Source organism: Octodon degus, unplaced genomic scaffold, assembly GCF_000260255.1.
Source record: "Octodon degus isolate 3935 unplaced genomic scaffold, OctDeg1.0 scaffold00004, whole genome shotgun sequence".
In the NCBI taxonomy this organism is placed as follows: domain Eukaryota; kingdom Metazoa; phylum Chordata; class Mammalia; order Rodentia; family Octodontidae; genus Octodon; species Octodon degus.
In genome coordinates, this window is record NW_004524580.1 from 28,846,731 (window position 1) to 28,866,335 (window position 19,605).

A 19,605-nucleotide genomic window follows, 5' to 3' on the forward strand; every position below is an offset into this window, starting at 1 on the left:
GGCATGTGGTGCTGGGGGATTGAACCGCGGTCCCTGATGCTTTTGCTAAGCTTGTTCTAAGTAGGTGCTTTAGACCACTGAGCCATCTCTCCAGCCCTTAATCCTTTCTAATGATTAACCAATGTATTTATAATAAGCCTGTCTAACTAAAAATAAGTAATAATTGAACAACTTATTTGTTTGGAATTTTGCTGTGAATCTCTGTGAGATGATTAGGTGGCTAGGCTAGCTTGTGGAAACAGTAATGCTAGTGTGGCAAAAATTTTTAAAAAAGTTAAAAGAGAAAAACAGGGCTGGAGATGTAGCTTGGTGCTCTAAGCACCTGCCTGGCAAGCGCAAGGACCCGAGTTCAATCCCTGGTACTGCAGTGGTGCTGGCCTGAAACCAGGCATGGTAGTACATGCCTGTAATTCCAGTGCTGGGGAGGCTGAGACAGGAGGATCACTACCAGTCTGAACTGTGTAGCGGCACCCTGTATAAAAAAACAAAAACAGGAAAACAGTAAATAAAAAGGTGCCAACATGGGTAGTAGTTGGTTTAATTAGAGGCTTTCAAACATAACTTAGTATATATTATGAAATATTCTTTTTTTTTTTTTTTTTTTTTTTGGTGAAACTGGGGATTGAACTCAGGCCGTTACGCTTGCCAGGGAAGCACTTATTCTACTGAGCCATCTCCCTGGCCCCCCAAAATACTCTTTTAAAATATTTGTTCAAAGACTTTTGGAAGGCTTGCATTTTTTGCTAATTTTGCCTCCTGCTTTATCAGTTTTTTTATTATTATTGAGAATCATATTACTGTGTGTCATCCATCAACAGGGCCACTTCTAGGCTGATTTAGTAAAATGATTTAACTAGATGAGAATTGTTTGCTTGGGTAACTGAGAATGAAAAGGAGTAAATGGCAAAGAGCATGCTTGATTCTAATAGTTAAGATTATGAGTGATTTCAGAGTGACATACTTAGGAAACACCTTCCTGTACCAGTAGCCATTCAGTGATTTTTAAAAAAAATTTTTTAAAGTTTTATTTATTTGGTACAGGGTCTTACCACTCAGCTCAGACTGGTAGCAATCCTCCTGTGTCAGCCTCCCCAGCACTGGGATTGCAGGGGTGTGCCACTACACCCGGTTTCGGGGGCTGGCATGGTGCAGGCTGGCGCGGCATGCAGTACCAGCAATGGAACCCACGTCCTTGTGCTTGCCAGGCAGGTGCTGAGACTACTGAGCCATCTCCCCAGCCCTCAGTGACTTCTTACTGCGAGTAGTATGAGAGTGTGGGTTCTTCTTTGTAATACCTGCTTACAGATTAGGTTTTTGTATTAAGGCGCACTCCTTGATACACAGTTTATATTTCAAAAAACTTTCCACAATTTTGTATATTCCAAGTTTATCATTATGAAACAGTATTTTGATTTTGTAAACTTAAAAAATTATTTTGGTGTATTAGCACACGAGTGCAGTGCATAATGATCACAGGCCTAGAGTGGAGCCGGCACGTGTGCACAGCCTGTCTTGATTCCCCTGTCACCCTCTTCCCTCCCTCCTTTTTCCTCTCCCCTCTTCTTCCCTCCCCTTCTCCCTCTATTTGGGTATATGTGCAGTGCATAATGTTTACATTTTAAATATTTTTGTTTTAATTTTGATTAAATACGAGATTGTTACATAGCAGAAACTGTGTAGCATCCAGTTTATGTGCATGTTGGATACCAGAATTCAAAGGTGGGGTGGGGGGGTTGTCCCGTGTTCTTTTTAGATGAAGATGCTGGGTCATGTATCTAAAAATATTTAGATTTACTAGTCATAATGAAATCAACTTTTTTTTTGTTTTTGTTTTTGAGATTGAGTTTTGTTATGCAGTTCAGGCTGGCTTTGAACTCACTTTGTAGCCTAGGCTGGCCTGGAATTTACAGCAGTCTTTCTCCCTCAGCTTCTTGAGTGCTGGGATTACAGGGGTGTGTGCTCCCATGCCCAGTTGGAAATCTCAGCTTTTTTATCAGAAGAGTATTACAACGGTGATAAAATTTCTGTGACAGTTTTCAGTTGTCTATAGACTGTTACAACATGCAAATAAAATTTTATGACTTTTATACATTTCTTGATTAAAATAAGTGGCAATTCTTTTGTCAGGAAGTGGCTGTCTTTGTCTTTGATAAAAAGCTGATTGACAAATATCAAAAATTTGAAAAGGATCAAATCATCGATTCTCTAAAACGAGGAGTCCAGCAATTAACTCGGCTACGACACCCTCGACTTCTTACTGTACAACATCCTTTAGAAGAATCAAGGTAAATTTTTATAGAAACCTATGTATGACTTCTGAAAGAAAAGTGACTTTATATTTGAAGTCTGTTTCGAATACCATCAGAGAAAAATTCTTATGTGGTTGTAGTGGATAATTCCCCTAACATTATTGCATCGTCCTTGCATATGTTGCTTGCTTTGGAAATATGAAGACTTCACGTTTGCTGTGCATCTGTGTTTAAGCGCCGGCCTGTCCGTGTCAGCATTAGGGTAGCAACACAGAAGAGGGAGGGAAGAGAAGGGTGGAGTGCAGCCACTGCCTGAAAGTGGCCGTCTTTGCTCCTTTGCTAGAATTTGTCCCTTTATATTGATTCATTAGGGACTGATTTTATGTTTGTAGCAAGTGCTGTTTTAGACAATTTTAGCTTCTATTCTACTCAGCATGTTAATGTTGCTGAGAATGACTGTAAAGTGAATTTTTTGTCATTTTGACCAGAGTGTCGGGCTTGTGGTGCCTTGGTAGCTTTGCATTCCTTTTCCACATTATTTATGACATCCAGTTTGTTCCTTCTTAGCAGATTGTATTGCCCTCTCAGTTCAGAAGATTGTAATGAAATGGCTTGCTGTGTGTGTCTGTGGTCCTTAGGATTTTAATGATGAGGAGGCGCAGGCAATGGTGGGACCCAGATGGCGGATTCCACGCTTCAAGCTCCCTTCAGCCAGGATAGCTTTGCTTTATCTATGTTCTGTTGGGGTTTCTGAAAAATTGTTACTTTGGAATCTTCAGTAAACCCCACCCCTTTTTATCAGTCTGAATGAAAAAGCATGAACATGTAGCATTTGAGAAACTATGTGAACTGCTCTGTGCTATTTAGCTCAGTTGGGTCTCACAGTTACGTACAATAGAGATAAACTGTATAGTAGTAACCGGCAAAATGAAATCATTCAGTAGCTTGCTTGCTGAGCCCATCTTTTCGTTTGTTTCCCTTTACCTGGACCTTGCTGTCTGATGGGCTCACAAATATGCTCCCCTGTCTCTTATTATAAAAATACTCCTGCTATTTTTACTAATGTGTCTCATAACTCATAGTTACTGTTTTAACTTTCTTAAGGGGAGAAGAATCAAAGTGTTACATTTTCCTCTATCCTTACAGGTTCTTTTATAGTGATTTAAACATCATAGAACTAGGAATTTATTGGTGGTCAGGAATAGGGACAAATCAGAGACTATAAATTTTTAATTATTAGCTTGTAAAAATTATAGTAGCATTAATATACAGTAAATTGGGACAATAACTTCTGGTTTGTAGAGAAATCCGAAAGAGTAATGTCAGTGAAGGTTCAGGGTTATAATGTGTAGCATAGAGACTATAATTGAAACCAAGAAGAAAAATGAATTTCTTAAGATATAAGTGAAATAGCAGCATACTGAGGGAAGAACATTGAAGCATAGTAGGAGAAAAGGCCAGGCAGAACAAAAGGAGAGATTGTGGTCAGCGGCAGTTGAAAACCTGGTAACATGTCGTGAAAGCCAGAGGAGGTAGGAAAGGGCCCACTAACACTGAGGACCATGGGACAGAAAGGAAATAAGGACCAAGAAGAATCCATCACGTTAAAAAAAAAAAAAAAAATCCATCATATTTGACTAGTGGAGAAGTCATTAGTGACATTTGATAATTTTAGTAGGATGATAGTTTGAAGCTAGGAAATGTGAAGGAACCCAGCAGGAATGATGTGAGTAAAGTCTTACAGCAGCAGCTAAAAGGAGAATGGTTGAAATATTAGTAATATACTGAGAAGAGTTCTAGCAAGGTGAGGTCATTCATTTATATCAAATAAATAATGACATAAGGTTATAGTATGATTTGTGACTTAGAAAAAGCTGTGGTGGTCATTTGCCTAGTAAAGGACATAAATGTTTATTGTTGATGTGGTTTGGGGGAAAGAAAGGAAACTGATTCAAGTCAGTGGTCCTTAATAAGTATAGTCTTCTGCTGTATGACTAGAGTGATAATGCAAATGAATATTCATGAGAGTGTAAATAAGGCGTTAGCACTTGAAGTACAGTGATGGAATGTGTTCTTTTGTCTTTTTGAGACATGGTCACACTATGTAGTTCAGGCTAGCCTTGTGCTTACTTTGTAGCCCAGGCTGGTCTCGAATTCACGGTTTTCCTGCCTCAGCCTCCAAAATGCTGGGATTACAGGTGTGTGCCACCAGGCTTGGCTAGAATCATGATGTCACCAAAGATGATTTTTGGGTAGAAATACAGTGTATCAGTTATTCTTCTCTCATTGCTGGGACATATACCTGACACGCAAAATAAAGGAAGGAGAGGTTTATTTAGCTTAGTTACTGGAGATCTCAGTCCATATTCAGCTGGCTCCAAGGCAGAGTGGCACATGGCAGAGAATGACCTTTCATGGCGGCAGCAAAGAGCAAGAGCAAAATGGAGGAGTAGCAGCAACAATGGCGACAGAGAGGAAATCTGTCTCTCTTACATTGCATTCAGGCTTTCTGCCCCAGGCTGGGGGAAGTACACTCACCCATAATCCCAGCAGTGCTAAGACCCATAAGCCAGCGTTGGATCACCCATAATCCCAGCAGGTCAGAGTTAATCACAGACTCTAGAAAGCCCTGCCCCATGACTGCATGAGGCTTTGGGAGGACAACTAGATACAAACCTTAACACAGTGGAACAAAATAAGAGCTGCTAAAGTACATGAGTGCAGTGGAAGAGTTATTTGAGCAACTTCCCGTTCAGTACAATTTAAGAAAAGAATGCCTAGTATCCACTGTGTTAGTGAGCTGAATCCTCGGAGTAGCAAACCAGCAGTGGCCGTCCTAGGATAGTGTGACCCTTTTCCCTCTTCAGCCTAAGCAGTGCTGTCTCTTTCTCATACACCTTAAGCTTCTGCGTATGCTTTCATTTGAGAAATGGGTTCAAGGCAGAAGAAAAGTTATTGAAGCTTTTTAGACTCATAAAACAATAACATGAATACCCTAAGATGTTAGAACTTGAGGTGTGGATGCTTGGTGGTATAGCAGTGGGAAGCATTTACTAAGCATGCACACTCGACATTCTGCTGTGTACTTCACATGTTTATTTACTTTGATACAGTAACTCTTCTAGGTGCATCTCTTACCATCATTTTCATGGGCAGAGTGGGGCATAGAGATACGGTGTCCAGTGTCACCCAGCCAGGGGACAGAAAGCCTGGGACTAGAAGTCAGACATCTGTCAGTCTTCAGCGCCTGAGCTCTTGACCCCTACTGTATATGTCTCTTGAATGTCAGTATCCAATTCTGAATTTATACATTGAAATGCAGTAATTTAGAAAGATTAAAATTGTTACACCATTTAAAATGATACATAAAATAGATGCTGTGATTGAAGCACAAGTTGAGGAGTATGGAGGTATTTTCTTTGCTGCTTGTTCCTCATGAGGAATCTGTAGTCAGTCTGCAAGTTCCTTTGAGCATATCCTGAGAATTAAAGCCTTAGAAAGGACATCAAAGATGTAAGTTAATATTATTTTGTACCCATTCATTAGCTTCCCATAGAGAATATCAGTATTTGAGAAATCACAATTGAAATATTTTATATCATGACTTAAGTTTCAAAGAATATAAATTTATATATAAAATTATACATATTTTATTTATATATAAAATTGTGACACTTGGTTTAAAAAGATTGTACGATATATCTACTGTGATTCTTGTACTCCTGACTTTGCTGTTTGAAGAATAGTATCTGAAATTTACCAGTTTAAAAATCTCCCTTATTGATCATAAGATAGGCCCTCTTGCTGTCTTATGGATATTTGATCTTGACGCTGTATAGCAATGATGGTAATGACTCTTACTTTTTTAAAACAGGGATTGCTTGGCATTTTGTACAGAACCAGTTTTTGCGAGTTTAGCCAACGTTCTTGGTAACTGGGAAAATCTGCCTTCCTCTATATCTCCAGACATTAAGGATTATAAACTTTATGATGTAGAAACTAAATATGGTTTGCTTCAGGTATGTATTTATTATATTTAACATGTAAAAAATAATTTTCTTTTAAATTTTTTTCCTGGCTACTTCAAACTTTTCCTTGTAAACTACTTTGTATAAGCCTTTGGTTCTTGTGAATAACTTAAAAATTATTTTTATGTTCTAGAATTGTTTTTGTAGTTTTTTGTTAATTTGGGTGTAATTTCAGATACATTAAATTGATAATATTGGCAATGTTTGAGGAAAAACACTTATTGGAAGGTGCATGGGGTGGTTTCTTTCCTAATTTTAAACTATGTAAATTTCTTTTGTAAATAAAACTTTAAATTGAAATGAAGAAGAATTTAGGGGGCCAGGAGTGGTGCCACACCCCTGGTATCCTAGCACTTGTGAGGGTGAGGCAGGAGGATTGACTCAAATTTTTTTTTCCATTAAAAATCAATGTATTTATATACTTACACAACACTGGGAATTAAACTGTGAGCAAATACAGCATTAGGTGCAAGAGGCAGGGTGCAGGGGGTGGTCGTGCGGGAAGAGCTAGCTGCAGATGGGCTGAAGTCCGGAGGTGACACCTGCTTCTGGAGCACACGTGGCTGCAGGTCTAGAGCTGGTGAAGAAGTGGCTCTGCAGCAGGCCCTCACTTTAGGGCTAGAGCTGGTGAGGGAGCTGCATGCAGTGCTAGTGCAGGCTCTGCAGGGGGGCCGTGTCCTTGGGCTGCAGCTGGGCCTGCAGCTTCCATTGACTTACATTTAAGGCCAGTCTGGGTTCCATAATGAGCTCAAAGCCATCTGAATTACAAAGTGAGACACTTGTCTCCAGAGAAGGAAAAAACAGAGCTGAGAGTGTTGGCACGCCCCTGTAATCCCAGTTCTTGGGAGGCTGAGGCAAGAGGATGGAGACAAAAAGACAACAACAGGAAGAAGGACCAAGAGAAGGAAAAGAGAAGAAAGAAGTATTTAATAAGAATAAAACCATATGACAACTCCAAGGAATTTAGTACACGTTAAATAAGAGGTATTGTTAGCCTACTTTTTAAGATTTTACTTTCTCTGCTTACCAAAATAACAACCTCTGCTCCACAGACAGATTTATACAGTATATTCTGAGTTCCTTGGATATAAAATCATTTTTTAACAGCATTCTCAATATGTAATTGGCATACAGTAAACTGCATATAGGCAAATATGTAGTCTTTTTTTGTTTGTTTGATTTTATATTATGAATTAAACTCAGGGCCTTGCACTTACCAGGCAGGAGCTGTGCCACTGAGCTATATCCCTGGCCCCCAAATATGTAGTCTTATGTTTGACATATCTCGAAGACTATTACCAAAATCAAGATAATGTGCCTGCCTGTCACCCTCAAACCTTTTTTATATTCCTTGTAATTCTTCTCACCTTTCTGTCTTTCAGTACTCTTGTTCCAGCAAATTGCTCACTTGCTTTCTGTTGCTGTGGATTAATTTACATTTTCTAGAATTGAAAATAGAATCCCAACTTAACTTTTTAAAAATTACTGCTTATTTTTGGTCTTTTTGAGACAGGGTATTACTATATGGTTCAGTCTGGCTTTTAACTCACTTTGTAGCACAGGCTTGCCTTAAACTTGCCATGATCCTGCTGCGTCAGCCTCCTGAGTGCTGGGATTACAGGTGTGTGCCACCATGCCCAGCTAAATTACTACTATTTAATGCATAAGAAAATAAATTCAGAAAATGTTAGATATAAACATTCAGTAGCCGTGTAAAATAATGATGGGTCTGTGTGGTTTTGATTTACATTTCCTTAATGATTAATGACTTTGAACATCTTTGTATATGTTTCCTGGGTGTTGTGAAGCTACATCTAACCATTAAGTTCTTGTCCACTTGGGAATAATCTTGTTTTGTTTTGTTTTCTATATTATTGATTCACAAAATTCTACATATTCTGAATGTCAACCCTGTATCAAATATGTATAGGCTTTTCTCCCATTCTGTGGGTTGCCTTTTCACTCTGTTGATTGTGTTCTTCAAAGCAAAGATTTTATTTTATTTACTTATTTATTTTTATTTATTTGGTACAGGGTCTCACCATACAGCTCAGACTCATAGTGCTCCTCCTGTTTTCAGCCTCCCCAGCCCAGGGATTGCAGGTGTGCACCACCATGCCCGGTCTCAGTGGCCAGCTCAGCTCGCCTGGGGGGTGGGGCTGGCACAGCGTGTGGTGCCCAGGATTGAACCTCAATCCCTGTGCTTGTTTAAGCAGGCACTTACTCTGTGGAGCTATCTCACTGACTCAGAATTTCTTTTATTTTGAACAGTCTGTTTCATATACTTTACGTTTATTACTTGTTATTTCAGTGTCATATTTAAGAAGTGATGGCCAGACCCAATGTCATGAAGTATTTGCTGTATTTTTCTTCCATTTCAGGTCTTAGGTTAGGTCTTTGATCTGCTTTGCTTTCCTTCCTGCCCTCTTCTTTTGGTTTGGAATTGAACCAAGGGCTTTGTACATGCTGAACATGCAGTCTGTTGCCCTGAGTTAATGTGTATAAATGCTAGAAAAGTTCAACTTCATTTTTTCTTAAATGAATATCAGTTTTTCTAGGACCATTTGTTGAAAAAATCTGTCCTTTTCCATTGAATCATTTTATTTATTTATTTTTTTTTATGGCAGAACCGGGGATTGAACTCAGGCCCTTGCGCTTGCCAGGGAAGCACTTACTCCACTAAGCCATCTCTCCAGTCCCAGAATTGTTTTATTTTTAATTAATTTTGAGACAAGCTTTCGCCATGTAGTCCATGCTGGCTTTGAACTCACTATGTAGCCTAGGCTGACCTCAAACTCCTGGCGTCCTCCTGCCTTAGTCTTCCCAGTGCTGGTATTGTAGCATTGAATGGTTTTAGTACTATTGTCAAAAATCATTTTATCATATACATAAGAATGCGATCCTGGGGTCCTGAGTCTATCCCACTGGCCTGCGTGTCAGTTGTTACGCTAGTAACAGCCTGTTGTGATTAGTGTAGCTTTATAGTTAAGTGTCTGAACTTTTTTCCAACTATAAAATGGTTCCAAAGATTAAGTTAATTACGGAAAACATAAAAACATCTGTCAAATCAATAGCCTGAAATTCATATAAACTTAGGCTTTTGTTCCCTGCTATATATGGTATGCTGGATATGATTCTGTCCTGTACTCGTAGCACTCAAGAGGTTGAGACAGAAGATCGCAAGTTCAAGGGTAGCCTGGCCTACACAGCAAGTTCCATGGTGAGGGCAGTCTCAAAAGCAACAGCAGGGGGGCCTGCCCCTTAGCTCAGTTCTTTAAGTGGCTGCTTCAACAAAGCAGTCAGGCTCAGGTTGCTGTGGTTCGATCCCCACAACTCAAGCCAGCCAATCATGCCCTGAAGGCATTTGGAGAAAAACGAACAAAAAAAACCCTTCTGCCTTTGGGCTGGGAAGATGGCTCAGTGGAATAAGTGCTTCCCTGGCAAGCGCAAGGGCCTGAGTTCAATCCCTGGTTCTGCCAAAAAATAAAAAATAAAAAAAAAAAGCAACAGCGGGAAGTTGGTGCCCCACAGTTCAAAGTAGTGTGTCAGCTGTGACCTGTAGAGAGTCACCTGCGCGGAATTCTGACGACTAATGATGTGAGGGCAGGAGCCTGGGTGCCTTCTGGACTGTGTAGTACTTCTTACATTCTTGTGCTGACAGTTTAAATAGCTTCAGTTTGGCACAGTTCTGGGTGCTGAAGGTATAGCAGCAAAGAAGACAGTTCTGCCTTTTGGAAACTGATATTCTTGTGGGAAAGACAAAAGGCAGTAAATTAGGTTTTGTTAAGTGATGGGGAGCAAAAAATGAAAGGAAGGGGAAAGAGGAATGGTTTGGATGAGAGAAAAGAGGATTTAAACTTTTGAATGGAATGGTCAGGGATGTATCACTGGAAAGGAGACATTTGAGAACAACCTTAAAAATTCAAAAACTCTTCGTAGCTGGAGGAGAGAAATGATGTAGGTAGAGAAAAATTATAGCTCTGAAGTTTCTAAGCCAGGATCATGCACGATGGGCAGGGAACAGTGACAGCCATTCCGTGCCCAGGAGGAAGAAACAAGAAGGCCAGCACAGGAGAGAAGAGTGGAGGGCTCTCAGGGAGCCGGGGCCTGGGAAGCAGAGAATGATTTGGGTTTCCCATGGAGAGGGGATGCCTGTGGAAGGATTGAGAGGAGGTGGCACAATCTGGGTGGGATTGAGCAGGTCGCTCTAGCTCAGTACCCAGCGCTGACTGTAGAAGGGCAAAAGCAGAGCAGGGAGATGAGGTAGGTGACTGCCGCAGTAACCCCAGCTGGAAATGGTGATGGGCCCCAGAAAGGAAAGCGGTGATTGAATCCAAGTGTACGCTGATGGTGGAGGCAGCAGGATTTGCCATGTGAAAAAAATGGAGAAATACAGAAGAACTCAAAGGTTTCTGTCCTAAGCAACTAGAAAATGAAATGATCATTAACTGATACAGGAACGACTACAGGGAATAGGATTGAATTCCAGCAACAAACTCAGTTTTGGATTCCCCTGAGATTGTGATGCTTATCAGACATTCAAGGAGAGAGAAGTCAGGAGAGTGGTGAGATGGTCGGGTCTGTATTTCAAAACGGAGAACAGTCAGCATGTAGCTGATGATGAAAGTGGGGTAGAGGCCCTGAGAGGGCGAGCGGAGATGGCAGATGTCTGCTGTGTCAGGAGTTTGGGGAATTGAAGATCAGCAAAACAGACTGAAACACAGGGTCCACTGGAGTTTGAGGAAAACCAGGAACAGGGTGTCCTGAGGTCAGGGAGTGTTTGCTTGCCAAAAGGCACTTCTTACTGGAAGCAAACCCGATCTTCTATCTTGGTAATAAACGCCATGGTAATCTCAGGCACAAATGTAAATCTTTGCAAATATTAATACAGTGTGAGAATAACTGAACATCAATTGAATATTTGGAAACTAAGCCCAGGTACTGTTCAGAAAAACTGAATTTCAATATGAAATGTAAGTGTGTGGAAATCTTAGTGTTCTTTATTTATAACATAAGAGCCAAAGATTCCCTTACCTTTCAAACTCTAGAACTGAATAAATACTGAGAGCAAAGAGTGTTTTTCTTTTTCCTTTCACGTATGTGTATATAGAAAGCAGCTTAATAGATACAGAAGTTGTTCTGCTTTATAATAAAATTTTCTCCACTACTGCTTAGATTGTTCTTACAACTTAGATTGTCCTGGCAACAGGACAATATCTGTGTTTGTGATAAAATTTTGCTGCTAGTTGATGTACACAATTCTTACTGGGAGAACCAGCAGTTATTATGATTTTTATGAACCATTTTATTGTTGCAGTTGAAGGGAATTTTATTTAAAATAATTTTACACTTACAGGTTTCAGAAGGATTGTCATTTTTGCACAGCAGTGTGAAAATGGTTCATGGAAATATTACTCCAGAAAATATAATCTTGAATAAAAGTGGAGCCTGGAAAATAATGGGCTTTGATTTTTGTGTGTCATCGACCAATCCATCTGAGCAAGAGGTAATATTTTTGTCTTTCAATTTTTAAAGCCACAGCAGTTTGCAATTATGCTAGAAATGGACTAGAGGATTTAGTATAACCCTGATGGATGTGTACAAATAGACTATGTGTTACACTGGGACTTTTAAATTTACAGCTTTATATAGCATTTCTAGTGTTCCTTCTACTTAAACATAATCTTCAGCTCATCAGTTCCATAGAAGTTTTGTTTTTTTTTTTTTTTTTTTGGCGGAACTGGGGATTGAACTCAGATCCTTGCATTTGCCAGTCAAGCACTTATCCTACTGAGCCATCTCCCCGGCCCCCATAGAAGTTGTTACTATTACTCGAGAAACAGATGCCAGAGTTAAATGAATTCGGTAACTATTATGTTAAATAGGTTTTCTCCCTCAGAATGCCAAATATGCTAACTACATTGTGAATCCCTAACAACATATCCCCAACCTACTGAATTTAATAGTCTTCTGTAGGGTAGAAGAAGACCTTTTGAGAGATGGCCTTGTTGTTTTTCAGACATTTTCTAAATGTTGATTTTAAAGGCACCATAATTTTGCCTGAAATGGATTTGTGGTTTTTTTGCGGGGGTCTTTTTGAGACAGTGTCTTACTATAAATTATCATTTTGCGGTTCAAGCTGGCCTTGAGCCCATTTTGAGGTCCAGGCTGGTCTTGAACTTGCAATGATCCTCTTGCCTCAGCCTCCTGAGGGTTGGGATCACAGGGGTGTGCTACCTTGTCCAGCTGGATTTGTAATTCAGACTTTTTTTTCTAATATTGGGGATTGAACCCATAGCTTTCACACTGAACTATATCCCAGCCCTTTTTATTTTATATTTTAAGACAGTGTCTTATTGAATTGCCCAGGTTTGGCTAAAACTTAAGATCTTTCTACCTTAGTTTCCAAGTATGTTGATATTAAGGGAATCAGAAAGATTGGGTACTGGTTCAGTGTGCTGTAGATCCGGCACTGTGCCAGGTCTGACTTTCATACATTTGTTTACCATATTCCTGCCAACTTGAACCACCAGCTTGTATTATTGGTGGTACAAACAGATCCAGTCACTCTCATTTGTCTTTCCTTGGTAAAATTAATAAAACGCCACCTGATGGGACAATCATGCACGTACCCTCAGTGGTTCAAGCCTCTTGGCAGTGAGAATATGAATTATAGTCCCATCATGGACATGGAATCTGTTAACTAAACCATATATTAGTGGAATGACAAGGTTTCAAGGCAGTAGTTTCTACTGAGTCCATAAAACTTGAAGCCTGTGTATCATAAACATGAACCAGACCTTTGCCTGGTGGTACTGCATAGTGATGATTTAGTTTCTAGAGGAGCCTTCAGAAACCTCAGAGTTTTTATAAGAGTTTTATCTCTCAGTTTATTGCATGTGTGTTCCAGAGTTGTAGGTTTGGAGATTTAAAATTGAAGGTGGTGGTGACATTTCTCCTTCTGTAACTTAGTATAAATTTAAAGATAGATTACTATGGCTTGATAATGGTTTGCTTTCATTGAGGTGTTGAATCTGTGTCATCTCTTGTCTTCTTATTACAGCCTAAGTTTCCATGTAAAGAATGGGACCCAAATTTACCATCACTGTGTCTTCCAAATCCTGAGTATCTGGCTCCTGAGTACATACTTTCTGTCAGCTGTGAAACAGCCAGTGATATGTATTCTTTAGGAACTGTCGTGTATGCTGTATTTAATAAAGGGAAACCTATATTTGAAGTCAACAAACAAGATATCTATAAAAGTTTCAGTAGGCAGTTGGATCAGGTATTGGTCTATTTGTATTTGCTTGAAAGTTCTTAAATTTCGATTTTGCATGAATTTCCAGTTTGTATTACTTTAATAAAAATAATTTTTATAAATAATGAACTAGTAGTTTAAGTTTGTTACCCTAACTTTAGTCATAGCATTTATGACTGTGAATATTAAAAGATGATCTAAAATGCTGCACATTTTGTTTAGGATTGGAAACAATTTCAGGGGTGTATTAAAGATATCTCAAAAACAGAAAATTTACATTTTGTTTAGTTTACACTTAGTATTATAGATTATTAATATAAACATACATCTTTTAGGATGGTTTATATTCATGCTTAATGTTATCATTCTTTTGAATAGTTGAGTCGTTTAGGATCTAGTTCACTCACAAGTATACCTGAGGAAGTCCGTGAACATGTGAAACTGCTGTTAAATGTGACTCCAACTGTAAGGCCAGATGCAGATCAGATGACAAAGGTGAGTCCACTTGGATTTATGCAGTAGCTGAGGGGACACAAGAAGGTTTACAGTAGATTCAGTTCTTTAAACTAAGATTTTAGTCATATTTAGTGCTAGATAGGACAATTTTTATAATTTGCTTTTTATTAAAGCAGTCTTTACCACTTTGCTTAATGTTTCTTTCTCTGTGTGTGTGTGTGTGGGGGGCAGCGCAGCCCACCAGGGGGCGGGGGCTGACTGGCATGTGGTGCTGGGGGATTGAACCGTGGTCCCTGTGCTTTGCTAAGCTTGTTCTAAGTAGGTGCTTTAGACCACTGAGCCATCTCACCAGCCCTTGCTTAATGTTTCTGAATATTTTTTTCGCTATATTGTAGTTTTAGATATGAGTAGTATCTTCAATTTAATGTTAACAAAAATAATTCATTCCGTTATTTGTAGATTCCTTTCTTTGATGATGTTGGTGCAGTCACACTTCAATATTTTGATAGCTTATTCCAAAGAGATAATCTTCAGAAATCACAATTTTTCAAAGGACTGCCGAAGGTTCTACCAAAACTGCCCAAGGTTTGTTGTTGATAAATTTCTTTCTATGGTCAGTATTTTTAAATTTAAACATTACTTTGACTTACTGTAATAACTTCCATGGAAGTAAAGTAACTTTTGCCTTAGATACCTAAATGACTATAAACGGCTGCAGACTAAAGCCAGAAATTTTATTATGGTCCCCAAGTAAACAGAACTTTAAAAATTCGAAGGATGCCATCTGTGTCAAGGCAGCAGTTGGATATTCAGTGTCAGAAGAAAATCCTGTGAACTGTTGTTGTGGAGGTGCCTGCCTCACCAGCAGCTAGAGGCATACTTGTGTACTGACATCAACTTACCCGTTTTAGCTCTCCTCTTACTCAGCTAAATTGTGTGTATAAAACAGCCAAAAATGTTGATGAGTGCTAAAGGAAGCACTGGCTATAAAAGTAGCATTTTCTTGGTTGCAGAAGGTTCCCAGTTTTTATCAGATTGTCATTGGTTGCTTGTGATACTTTTTAAAAGAGAAAAATAAATAAAAGTAACAGTAAAACAGTTTCAAAATAGGTTAGTAGGAAAGTTACAGTAATTAATACATTGCATATTGTTGTCTTTATTCATTGACCAAAGAGAAACGTCTCTTTAACTGTCTTGCGAAATAAATATATTTTTCTTTCTCCCTTTGCCTTTTCCCCCATCAGTTTATCTTAATTTTTTTGAGCAGTTTCTTCCCAATGCATAATATCTGTTGCACATTTTGGACCCTCTTTATTCAGTTTCTCACACTACTGATACAATGTTTACACATATGGATCTGATTTATTTCCATTTACCTGTGTGTAGAGGTTTTCTTTTTTTCTTGAATTGAACTCAGGAGTTTGCACTTGCCAGGCAGACACTTGTGTCACTGAGCTCCATTCACCCATAAAAATCTTCATCTAAAAGCTATGGAGAGTAAAGAGGAAGCTAACATACTATCCCTGCTCTCCATTACATTCCATACAGGTAAGCTTGACATGCCTGAGACACGCTGATCCAGGTGGCATGTGCCTATAATTCCTGCACTCAAGAGGCTGAGGCAGGAGGATCACCACGTGTTTAAGGCCAGCCCGGGCTACATAAGCTAGTTAAAGGCCAGCTTGAACTAAGAACCCTGCCTTAAAAAAAAAGAAGCAAAAAACATGCATGAAACAATAATTAACAATGTAGGACAGTGTTAAGTTGTGATATGAATCATAAATAATGAATTAGGAGAGAAACATCAGTGGAGACTAGGGAGAGTTTCCAAAAAATGGGATCGCATATCTCTTTATCCGTGATATTCCCAACTTAGATATTTGTCTTAGCATAGTTCGCAATAGTGTTTCATTTTTCTCTTGAAAAGTATACTAATGCTAACATAAATTATGTGATCAACTTATGTAAAGGGATCAGACTTTGTGCTTCAGTTTAATTTTAAAGACCTGAAGTAAATTTGGTATTACAAAAACATTTTTGCCTTTCAGCGAGTCATTGTGCAAAGAATTTTGCCTTGTTTGACTGCAGAATTTGTGAACCCCGACATGGTACCTTTTGTTTTGCCCAATGTTCTATTGATTGCTGAAGAATGCACCAAAGAAGAATACGTCAGATTAATTCTACCTGAACTTGGCCCTGTATTTAAGCAGCAGGAGCCAATCCAGGTATGTTTTAGATATTTTTGCATGTTTATCTACTTTTATTCATGATAATGACTACCACTGAAACCAGAATAATTGGAATATTGCTATTTAAAAATTTAGGTAAGTGTAGGAGACTTTGTATTAACTAGAAAGCTATTTTGCCTATGTTCAAACCATTCCTACAATTAAAATTAAACTTCACAGATAATGTCTTTGGGTCTCTATAAGTTATAAATAAATTGCAGTGAAATTCTTCATGTATCATACTACTCTCACTTGACTTTATTGAAAGTTATAGTTTGGGAAAAGAAATACTAATTTTTGTCTAGCACTGTTAAGTATTTTTGTTTGATTTGTTATTCTAATCTTTAATTTGTAGTCAGTTTGTGCTGGTTTGTTCTCCGTCTCTCATAAATACTTTCATTTGAAGAAGAAAATGTTTAGGACACCCCGGAAATAATTGTATATGTGTTGTAAGTGAAAAAATAAAAAGTTACTCTCTCCTGTGGACTATGATGTATTTGCCAGATTAAAGGTTGGCTTCGTTGTAAGAATAGGGGGACCACATGCTTGGAACTGAACCTGGGCTGCTTTAATCTGTGTAGATGAGTCATTACTGTCGTAATGCTTCCGTTTCTTCATTTCTAAAATGAAAGGAGTTGTTGAGATGACATGAAAATTTATGGCCCAGGGCCCAGGGATTTAGCTCAGTGGTGCAGCGCCTGCCTGGTAAGTGTGAGGTCCTGAGTTCAATTCTCAGTGTGCGCTCCCCGCCCCCAATTTCTGGCACAGAGTAGATGTTTTGTGTTTCTGGCATAGTGGGCAGGAGCTTGTCCTTCAGCTGTGGACTGTCTGGGGTGTGAGCTTTGTAGTCCTTCCCTTGGAGAGGGAGACTGGAGGCAGCCCATGGGCAGTTGCTCGGGGTCAGGAAAGGGCAGGTGGAGGGGCCGCATCAAGTGGCAGAGTTGGTGGAGTTACGGGTTCCCTGAACTGCGCATCAGTTGAGATAGCACCTGAGAAGCCTGTAATCTGAATTCTTAGTTGTCCCTTTGGTATACTTTTCCCCCTTAGTTGTTCATTTGAAAATTTCTCTTGAAAAAATTTGAGACTTGGCCAAGCTAGTCTGTATGAACAGAGGGGCAGTTTGTTCCTTTTAAGTTGGGTATGTCTAGGCAGCCAGATTTAAAGCAGTCAGGGACAGTTAAAAATGCTTCTTCCTATACTTTCTCCTTCCAGACCTTCTCATTTCTTTATCCTCTCTTCTCTCGCGCTTCATAGAGGCTGAGTGATGAAATTACCTGACTTTGTTGCCCTCAAACTTTATTTTGTTACCCAGTAGTTTTCCTATAGTTGGTTCTTGTGGGTGAGTGGATGATGGTAGGTGCGTGAAAGTGAGGAGGTCAGTCTTTATTTAAGTGATTAAACTGAGAACAGTTATTAAATATGATGCTTCTAGAAACGTAAGAGACTTTATTTGTGTGTTTTTGTCTTCCACGCCTTCAGGCTAGCAACATGGTAAGTATCAAAATACATAACTTACTCCTTTGGAAAAACCTTTAAATTTTGGCATGTATCAAATCTCTTAAAGATTCTAAGCCTTAGTGCATGTTTTTTTTTTTTTAAACAGATTTTGTTAATTTTCCTACAAAAAATGGACTTACTGCTGACCAAAACTCCTCCTGACGAGATAAAGAACAGTGTCCTGCCCATGGTTTACAGAGCACTAGAAGCGCCTTCCATGCAGATCCAGGTGCAGTGCTTGGCTTGTTTTTCTTTGCTAGTGATTGTGATTTTTAAGGCAGAAGAAAGAATAAAATATCTTGTAGGTATAAGTTATAATGTTTTATATGAAACTCAAAGGTAAATGTATTTATTGAATTGAATTAACAGTATATTTGCTTAAAAAAAAAACAAAAAAAAAAAAACAGTGTATTTGCTAAAATGTCTGTGCTTAAGTAAAGAATCAGGCTCGGGAGGTAGCTCGGTGGCGTAAGTGCCTGCCTGGCAAGCACAAGGTCCTGAGTTTGATCCCCAGTACCAAAAAAAAAAAAAAAAAAGAAAAAGAAAAAAAGTCATTAACTAAAGAATCAGTTGATAAATACAAGTGTCAAAAAGTAGCCTTGTTGCTTTTTTTTATTAGAAAGATGGAGGAGAGTTTGGTTCACTGTAGTTTAGAATTGGTGTATTTCTGTTTTCTGCTTTCTAAATGGATAATTATGAATAGAAAAGTGTGCCTTTTTCTTATAAAAAGTTTATGCTTGGTAATTAATTTTTCTATTTAGAGATTCTGTTTCTTCGGTGATGAAGTTAGTTTGTAAGGCAAGAAGATAAGAGACTAATTTAATGTGCGCGCCCCCAACCCCACCCGGGGATGGAACCCCTCTCCTTATGCATACTGGGAAAGGGCTGCACGCCCAGGCTGCAGCCCCAGCCTGCTGCACCCATCCTGCTAGTCCTGCTTGTCCTGCTTCTGTTTCACAAAGACCATCTTAACATGACATGCGCTAGGTCATGCTGTTCTATAGTCTTTACTATTTAAATTCTGGTCTGTTGAGCTTTATGTTTGGAAAAACATTCTGGATTGTTATTAAAGCTAACTTAGTGGGGTTTTTTTTGTTTTTGTTTTTTCACTTTGGAAAATACTTACATTAAGAACATCTCACCACACAAATGATTTCATATTTAGAAAGTCTTTTTGCCAGTAAAGAAACTAATAAAGAAAAACAAAGGCATTTCTTCAATCTTTTTCTTAATTTGGGCCTAATGCCACATAGATCCTGTCACTTCTTTGATGCGTTTCTGTTTTGGTCTGTGAGGTGTACTTAAAGAGTGTGACATTGATGTTAATTTTTCCCTCCTAATTAGGCTGTGGGATGGAGGGAGAAGCTGTCCAGTACTTGGCTCTACTCTCCATCTCTGTGAGTTGTAATTGTAGCGTCCTGAAACATTGCCTGGTCTTTTATTCAGTAAGGTTAAGGAGGAAAAAGGAGGTTGAGTGATGTGAAAGCTCTCCCACCCCCTAGTTTGGGCAGGTGTCAAGCCAGTATTTTATTTAAAAAGTTTATAATAGTTCAATTTGACTAGTGCAACTTTGCTAACTTTTAGAAACTAGCATTTCTGATCTCATTCAGTATAAAACTTGGTCACCAGGCTAATTAACCACTTTCATTGCTGCCCAGTGAGAAGAGTCTGAGTCTGATAAAGTTAAAGTTTATCCAGACACTTCTAAGAGTCCTAGAAAAAGTAGGAAACAAGAATCTTTTCCTAGGGCTGGAGAGATGGCTCAGTGGTCTAAAGCACCTACTTGGAACAAGCTTAGCAAAGGCATCAGGGACCGCGGTTCGATCCCCCAGCACCACATGCCAGCCAGCCCCGCCCCCTGGTGGGCTGAGCTGGCCACACACACACAC

At 39.1% G+C, this 19,605-nt stretch overlaps 1 protein-coding gene across 4 annotated transcripts in view; it reads left to right on the forward strand.

Moving 5' to 3' along the window:
- Nucleotides 1-19,605, forward strand: part of Scyl2 (SCY1 like pseudokinase 2) — a 72,781-nt gene that overhangs the window by 31,289 nt on the left and 21,887 nt on the right. For 3 of the 4 annotated variants that reach the window (XM_004623828.2, XM_023716733.1, XM_023716735.1), the window contains 8 exons: nucleotides 2,128-2,285; nucleotides 6,124-6,268; nucleotides 11,634-11,783; nucleotides 13,341-13,562; nucleotides 13,914-14,030; nucleotides 14,451-14,576; nucleotides 16,040-16,216; nucleotides 17,823-17,945. In XM_004623828.2, the coding sequence (XP_004623885.1) occupies nucleotides 2,128-2,285; nucleotides 6,124-6,268; nucleotides 11,634-11,783; nucleotides 13,341-13,562; nucleotides 13,914-14,030; nucleotides 14,451-14,576; nucleotides 16,040-16,216; nucleotides 17,823-17,945 (1,218 nt within the window). The remainder of the gene's footprint in view (nucleotides 1-2,127; nucleotides 2,286-6,123; nucleotides 6,269-11,633; nucleotides 11,784-13,340; nucleotides 13,563-13,913; nucleotides 14,031-14,450; nucleotides 14,577-16,039; nucleotides 16,217-17,822; nucleotides 17,946-19,605) is intronic. The other variant, XM_023716740.1, reaches the window with a different exon arrangement.